This window comes from Glycine soja, chromosome 7, assembly GCF_004193775.1.
Source record: "Glycine soja cultivar W05 chromosome 7, ASM419377v2, whole genome shotgun sequence".
NCBI classification, from domain to species: domain Eukaryota; kingdom Viridiplantae; phylum Streptophyta; class Magnoliopsida; order Fabales; family Fabaceae; genus Glycine; species Glycine soja.
The window spans coordinates 11,597,021-11,605,798 of NC_041008.1; the positions used below are offsets into that span (position 1 = coordinate 11,597,021).

Below are 8,778 nucleotides of genomic sequence, written 5' to 3' on the forward strand. Positions count from 1 at the left end.
GCGTCCGGATATAGCATACATAGTTGGGGTATTAGGCAGATATGTAAGCAATCCAGGAATGGATCATTGGAAAGCAGCCAAAAGGGTTATGAGGTATTTGAAGAGAACAAAGTATTATATGCTCACATACAAGAGGTCAGATCTGTTGGAGATCACTGGGTATTCTGATTCGGATTTTGCGGGATGCCTAGACAGTTTGAGATCCACTTCAGGTTACATTTTCATGTTAGCTGGCGGTGCGGTTTCTTGGTGCAGTGCCAAGCAAACCCTTACTACTTCATCCACCATGGCAGCAAAATTTGTAGCATGTTTTGAGGCATCAAATCATGGAATATGGCTGAGAAATTTTGTCACGGGGCTACAAATTATGGAAGGAATTGAAAGACCGCTTAAGTTATATTGTGACAACAAATCAGCTATATTGTATTCTAACAACAATAGGAGCTCGACCAAGTCAAAGCATATTGACATCAAGTTCCTAGTTGTTAAGGAAAGGGTACAAAGTGGACAAATTTTCATAAAACACATAGGGACAAACTCCATGATAGCAGATCCTCTTACTAAGGGACTTCCACCCAAGGTCTTTCATGAGCATGTTGCTCACATGGGTGTTTTACAGTTCGAGAAATTTTTGGTTTAGTGGGAGTTACTCATTTTTATGTATTTTATGTTCTCTGTTAGATTTTTTTGTATGCATTTTGTATGCATACATTGACTTTTGGATATATTTGGTTAAATATATATGGTTTATTATTTAGTTATTACACTTTGTACATTAAAGTTATTAAATGATCTCATTGAGGTAAAGTATGACCAGTTCAAAATAGACGTGTATAGACCACCTTCACGTAATTTTCATGCTACACATTTCATGATGAGTCTATGTCATTTGATTCTGTCAGCATTAGTGATCATTGATGAGTTTAGTTGTGATTGATACAATGAAAACTGCTTTGGTTCTACATGCGGATGTAATCAATGGACAAGATTTTTGGAATATGCTTAAGACATGTAATGACAAATTTTGAGCTCATAAAGTTTAACACATTCATAAGGATTGTAAGGATATATATATATATATATATATATATATATATATATATATTGACCAGTGGGAGATTGTTAGCAATTTTGGGTTATACATATATATATATATATATATCACATAATTGAATGAGTTAGGGTCATTATATAATTAGCCAGAATATTAAATTGGTCTAATCAATATAAAAGTATGGCTAAGGGCATATATGTCATGAAAGGATAATTGTGTAGATACAGGTTATATTATACTTTGATGAGGGACCAAATTATAATTATCAAATTTGGAGAAAGAAAAGAAGGGCTCTCTGCAATTGGAAGGTCATAAAACCAATTTTCTAATCAACATTTCATCATCATCATTCCATTATGACTAATCCAGATACGCTTCCGCATATAGTTTTCAGTATGATTTTGAGTATGGGAACACAAAGGGGTTTTATTTATCTATGTACAGTACTTTCTCTCTACATGAATAGAAAGCATGTGGTTAGGATTGACAATTATCTGTTAGAATAAAATTAGGCTGATTGATTGAATCCCTATATTTAGAATTAAATCCCAACAGATGAGAGTCTCTTGTGTTGAAGAGTGGATGTGGCTCCTAGCTAATAATTATACTGCGAGAGAGTGTAGAGTGAACATGGATTCCCTCCTTCTCTCTCTTCTTCTGTTGTCTCCGTTCGTGAGAGTAGTGAGTTGTGAGTAGTAAGTGAGCGAGAAAAAGTGGTGAGGTGAATAAAACAACAATGTGCGTTCTGTTGTGTATTGTGTCAATCTCATGACCAAAACAAGCAAAAAGAGGATACGCAAGTAAAGAACTCTTGATCTTCACTAAGAAAAGGGCAAGCATAAAAAATATGACCCTGAACATCCTCAGTCTCCACTCTTTATAATATTAAGCAACAAAATAGTTTGGACTTTGTCTAACGCACTGGTTCTGATTTTATCTGTTAGCAAATACACCTTAGTTATTCAGCTATGAAGGTTACTAAATTATTAAGTGTCAATAGGTATAGAGCCTTGATATTATAGTAATGTTTTCTGTTATGTTTTAATTTTAAGTTCACTTATTCTCTGTTATGGAGATGAATAAGTTCAGTTATGCTTTGGCTGTATAAAAATCAGTGAAATCTTTGTAATATGTGTGCTTACAGTTATAAAAAATAGTCTTATATCTTTTGCATGTCCATATCTTTTTCAGTTAATTTGTTTTTGCTTTGTCCTTCCATATAACAACATTATCAATATTTTTTCGAATACAAAATAGATAAAATAAATAGAAAAAGAATTAAACAAAATTGAGTGTTTATATGGTGATGATTTACTTTTTTAGTGTTAATAATTTGATGTTTTTTCTCTTGGTCTTGGTTCTATGCAAGAATGGGAAGGGGGTACCGGTGTGGTTTGTCATTTTTAAATTGGTCTATAAATCTTCCATAATAACATTGCAAAGGGATGCAGACGCTTGTGGGCCCAACATTTACACCTCTGTTACAAGTTCAAGAAAACTTAGAAAACCTATCTTTAATAAAGAAGTATGATATCCCTAACCTTTTTTATATCAATTGTCAGCGTATTAATTTGAAAAACTCTTATCTGGATCCATACTTGAATCTCTTGAAGTTTCCTTTGGGTGACATTGCTATTCCTTTTATGTTTATACCTCCTCTAACTTCTCTTACTTATATCAATGATGACATATAGATATGTATTGTTTTCTTGCCTTTCTTTACTTGTGAGAAAGTGCAGTTTTAATGGTTTTAGACTTGTTCAGAATGAAAACTGAACGTAACATTATTTTAAGCGAAAAAATATATATTTTTCTCATGTCAAATACCTACTAACTGTCCTAACTCATCGAATAAAAAAGACCAGTAAGTATCAATTTTAATATCTCTAAAATAACTCCCACACTAAATTTCTACATCGTTTGTTTAAAGTTAAAGTAAGTATTTAAATTTACATGAGTCACTTCATTGTTAAATTAAACTCTTAACATAATAATCCAAACTGAGTTTAGTAATTACATTTTGGACATTCTAGGAGAGTAGAAGACAACACCCACTAGACGTAGGAATTGGAACACAGCGAAAACGAGCACAGCAATCCCCACCACAGTGGAACTTGCCCTCCAAAGGTCTTTGAAGTACACCAACCTCAATGCAGCCACAGTGTGGTTCCAATTGCTCACGTAATGCTCGTTGAGCTTATTTATTGTTTCATAGTAAGACGTTGAGTTTGTCACAACATGTTTGCATAGACCATTAACAAGAGTTGCCACTTCCTTATCACTCCCTAATTCATGCACAATCACTTCCTTCTCAACCAGAAACTCCACATCAAGCTTAGTGTGTATAAGAGAATCAAGCAAAGAAACATAGTTGCAAATGTAAGGCTTCTCGGGATAGTGACACTGTTCAAAGGCAATGAGGTTCCTGAAAACACATTCAGTTGTGTGGTCCAACTTCAATTGGGGGATCCTAAAACGTGCCTTGAAATGGTCCAAGTATGGAAAGCAACCAAAGCAAAGAAACAAACTCAGAATTGGTGTCTTCTCAAAGGTTATGTCTAGCAACCTTCTCTTCACATCACCTTTCTCAAAGCACACTCCTGATTCGTGCAACTTTGTTGCTGTTCTTAGAACATGGCGAGCACAACCGCTTTCGCGCTCGGCGGGAAGGTAGAAACACCTTATCAGATCAGTGAAGTGTTTTGGCTCCTCAAACCTATCTTTCTTGGTTTCATCACTTTCATGAGAAGAACACGTTTGGTTGTCATAGAATGCAAAGTACTCAATGGCAAGGTGCACAAAGCAAGTGTGTTCTTTCTTCTTGTTTTCATCAGGGACAACATTATCATAAAGCTTCTGCAGCACAAAAAAGGGTATTTGATTCTCCAACAGGATCAAGTCCCTAGTGATGTTCCTGCCGAGCCAGGATTGTGTCAAGATGAGATCATCACTCTCTCCAAACGAATTATTGTGACAGTTTCTCAAGAAAAGTTCCATGATGAACACAGCATCCAACAGCATCATATCCACGAATTTCTCATTGGCCATGTCAGGGAACTTCTCTGCATAGCATTGTCGAATCTCTTGTTCTTTCGTCTTGAGGTAGTCTTTGTAGTTCATCATGGCTTGCTCATTTGAGACACGGTTCCAGAAGAACTGGAAGTATCTCAGTTTGTGCTCTTGCATTGGCATGAATTCTTGTTTGTTGAAGTGAATTGGGCCAATTGAGATGCACTGAGGAGTGTAGGGTTCTTCCTTTACCTTTCGGAGATTGTGAGGAACCTTGTAGATGCTACGCTGAGACAACCTTAGTTCTTGTAGTTCTCCAATGTCGATGACATGTTTCACCATCTCATTGGCATGTGCCATTGTTCTAGCAACACAACTTCAACTTAAAATGTTACTATTTGAGTAGTGATACAACAACACTCAATTATTTCGAATACCTATCCTTAATATTTATTATATCTATATTATCTATTGTACTTACATATATTATTGCTTCTACCTTATTTTGGTGCAAAAGTTTGGGTTTCTCAAATCATTTTCCTTAATATACAGGAACCAAAATCAAACAAGTCATAATTCTGTGCACCTGTGAAATTCATCAACAACACTTTGCTTTTGCTTTTTCAAATTAAAGATTTGATTAAGAAACAAGTTATTGCAAGACCTGCCTCACAAGAATAAATGTGACAAAATAAATCGTGCTAGCAAAAACTCACTTGATAAAAGGGAAGACTTGAGTTTTTCATTCTAAACTCAAATTAAATATAAACCTTTTTAATTTGGTTTGATCATATCTAAGTCCAGACAAGTTTGAAAAACCAGAGAAAGGTCCAAAATATTAGGCTTTCCTCAACTTTAAACCTCATTTTTTAAGTGGACAAATTATATTTATACATTTATTCTCTCTTTTCATATATGTTATTTTTACTTTATTCTTGTCTTTATGTCTCTCTTTTTATTATTTTACCTATACATCTATCACTTTCTTTATCTACTTTATTTATTTTTTCTCTATTAGCTTTCTTTTTCCATACCAATCCACTCCACCATGGGGTGGACCTATATCAGGCTCTTCTAAGTCTAAACCGGAACAAATTTGGTTGTTTTTAATTCACTATAACCCATGACTTGCATGGAGCAGCCCCATCAAGCCAGATATATGGTTTTGCCACCTCTTCATAGGAAGCCAATTGTTATGCTTTTTTTTATATTATAAAGCACATGAAAATAGAAAGAAAAATGTGTTGTGCAAAATAATGCTTTATTAAAAAGAAACAGTTCAGTTTAATTATTGTAGTAATGATGATACTTAAACACTTCATTATTTTTAATATCTTATTATTAAGTCTGACCTTTTATCTATCTTTTTTTATCACAACATATAACTAATTATATTTTTTTCTTTTATCTTTTTCTCACTGTGTTAAATAGCATTTGGAGTATCCAAATATATTTTTTCTTCTTCTAGTTCTAGCTATAAATCACAAAGCCGAGTATCCTTTACTCTGCAACATTTTCAGCTTGGAAAAAGATTTTTTGACACCTAAAAAGAGAGAGCCAAAAAAAAGAAAAAATATAGATATGATAATTGATATGATGTGACAAAAATAAAATGATAGAAAGATAAAAAATAAAAATTATTGATGGGGTATTTAAAATAAGTGAGTGATGAAATATGATCGCTGTTTCAGTTTTTCACACCTTCACTCTACAAAGTACAAACGTGTATCTGAAAGGAAATCGGTTGCCAACCATTCCGAAAACAAGTTTCATCAGTTCCCCAAATGGCCTAGAACTTAATAACTATCTAAGAAAGATATATAATATGAAAAAGAAAGCAGTTTAGAACTAAAGAAAGACACTAGATATAGTATGAAAAAGAAAGCATTTTAGAACTAAAGACACGAGGAGTGGCTAGTATGTCCCATCAAATAGCTAATCAATTATGTAGCTTAGAGAAGTTGCAAATACAGAACAAGCAATAAATCACTAAAGAGCAAGAAATAGCAGACATTACTATGATTTATAACACCAAAATAGATAAAATGAAAAAAGAAAAACAAGATGAGAATGAACCTGTTCGTCGGGAGATAATGCAGTGTGCAGTGTTTCTGGTTTATCTTTAATAGCTGCCACCTTACTCAATTTCTCTGCTTTTATTTTGTTGGCCAACTCACGAAGACTTCATGCCACTGTATTTAATTTATGAGTGTGACAGTTGTTATGTTAGGTTATTCAATTAATTTTACAGTAGAAGTAGAAGGCGTTGATGCTGATACATTGAAGATGCCACGTCATATTTTCATATGTTAAAGAAGGGTAAAATAGTTGTCTTTAAAATATATCAAAATTGATTTTAATTTCTAAAAAGAATAGATATGTTTTTAGTCAATACATTTTAATAAAAATACACATATAAGGATTAAATTTAGGTACATACTAAGAGATGTTTTTGGTATATTGTTTTCAAATCAAAATTAAATTTTTTTTCAGCAAAAGGAACACAAATATATTGATAAAGGTACTAGGAATACCCACAAATATGTACATGGAAACATAAAAGAACAAACATAAACACCTCCCCCTGCCGGTTGTTTTGCATTTATAAGCCACAATGCATACAGATGCTAAATAAAGAGCTAGTATTATTTTTGTACTCATATATAAATAAAAATAATTAATTTCAAGTAAAAATAAAATTATTTCTAAAATATTTTTTATTAAAATTTGTTATGATAAATAAAAAAAGGTCATTGAAAATAAAATTATAATTAAGTGAAGTATAATTTAAGAATAATATCATTAAATAAAAGTAAAATTAGTTAGATTTATTTATATTTATATTTAAAATACAAGATAACTTTTTTTATATATATAAAATCAAAAGGGAATAGTATATACAAAAAGTTCATCACAATTCCTACCAGAATTCACGAGTACACCCAGAGTTGGGAAAAATTCATTGTTTTCCACTCCACCCCAAGAAAAAACTACCATGAGGTCTATCAACATGAGAGTATCTTATCCATAAGGCGTACTTATACTAATCGACGTACAATTGTTGAAGTTAGGCTTATATTACGGGTATAAAATGAATTTATTTAGTTATCATCTATTCAATTCATTCACAATAAATCCATTCATTACAAAAAAAAAAGATAGATCCTAATCCATCCATTTAATTTTATGAACAGTTGATGATTCATTCGATAATTTTTTAAATTTAATGGATCCTCTAATAAATACTTAATAGATCAAAATTGATCTAACTTAATAATAAAAGAATTTGTGGGTAATTATTGATCAACGTTGGCCATATTTTTTTTGGTCATAATTGGTCAAAACTATTTTTTTGGCAAACATTGGCTCAAAATTTTTTTCCGACGTTGGTCGGTAATTTTTTTTTACCGATGTCGGCTTGAACTATTTTTCGACAAAAGTCAGCTAGAGTTTTTCAGCCAACATTGACTAATGGTGTTTTTCAGCCAACGTCAATCGATATTATTTTTTGAACAATGCCAACTAGGATTTTTTGGACAATACTTAATAGATCAAAATTGATCTAACTTAATAAAAAAAATTGTGGGCAATTATCAATCAACGTTGGCCATGATTTTTTTCGGTCATCATTGGTCAAAACTATTTTTTTGGCAAACATCGGCTCGAGATTTTTTTCCGACGTTGGTCGGTAATTTTTTTTTATTGATGTCGGCTTGAACTATTTTTCGACAAAAGTCAGCTGGAGTTTTTCAGCCAATGTTGGCTAATGGTATTTTTTAGCCAACGTTAGTCGATGTTATTTTTTGGACAATGCCAACTAGGATTTTTTGGGCCAACTTTGGTGAGGGCTATTTTTGGTCAATGCCGTCTATAGTTTTTTCGGCCAATGTCGGTTGATGAAGTTATTTAGTAGATGTCGGCCGATGCTATTTTTTGAACGATGTCAGCAAGGGTTTTTTCGGGTGACTTTGATCAGGGCTATTTTTTTGTCAACGCCAGCTAAGATTTTTTTGGATGACGTCGGTTGATAATGTTTTCCAACCAACATCGATCGAGACTACTTTTCGATCGAAGTCAGCTAGGATTTTTTTGTCGATAGCTATCGAGACTATTTTTTGGCCAATGACGGCTAAGATTCTTTTTGTTGATGTCAACTGGGGCTATTTTTTGGCCAATGTGGCTAGGGTTTGTGGTTGACATTGGCCATGGCTTTTTTTATAACATCGATTAGGTTTTTTCGGTCGACATTAGTTGATGCTATTTTTCATCTAACGTCGACTTGAGTTTTTTCGGTCAATGTCAGTTGTGGCTAGTTTTTGGTTAATTAACACCGGTAAAAAAATATCACCAACCAACATCCTCCAAAAAAATCTAGCTAACATCGGCCAAAAAATTGTCTAGCTAGCTGACTATCAACCGAAAAACCCTAGTTGCATCATTCAAAAAATAGTCTTGTCCAATGTCGGCCAAAAATTCTAGCCTATGTCGACAAAAAAAACATAGTCATGGTTGATGTCTTTTGAAAATCATCATTGGCCAACATCGGCCAAAAAATCACCTCAACTGATGTTGACCGAGAAAAACCCTAACTAATGTTAATAAAAAAATAGCCTTGGCTAGAGATAGGGGGAGCAACATGAAGAAGCTTGAAGAAGTTGTCTTTTTACATACCTAACTCTTTGAGTGACATTTGTATTAATTGTTGTATTGGTTGT

General features: G+C 33.1%; 1 protein-coding gene across 2 annotated transcripts; it reads right to left on the minus strand.

Annotated features, from left to right (window-relative positions):
- Positions 1 to 3,016: 3,016 nt before the first annotated feature.
- Positions 3,017 to 6,204, minus strand: LOC114418749 (UPF0481 protein At3g47200-like). 2 transcript variants are annotated; one of them, XM_028384240.1, is made up of 2 exons: positions 6,140 to 6,204; positions 3,017 to 4,439 (listed from the first exon to the last, which is right to left on the minus strand). In XM_028384240.1, exon 2 carries the CDS (start codon positions 4,421 to 4,423, stop codon positions 3,068 to 3,070), a length of 1,356 nt encoding a protein of 451 aa, XP_028240041.1. In that variant the 5' UTR covers positions 4,424 to 4,439; positions 6,140 to 6,204; the 3' UTR covers positions 3,017 to 3,067. The 2 variants fall into 2 exon arrangements, with proteins under 2 accessions (XP_028240041.1, XP_028240042.1); XM_028384241.1 differs by having other exon boundaries at positions 3,017 to 4,427; positions 6,140 to 6,188.
- Positions 6,205 to 8,778: the final 2,574 nt, after the last annotated feature.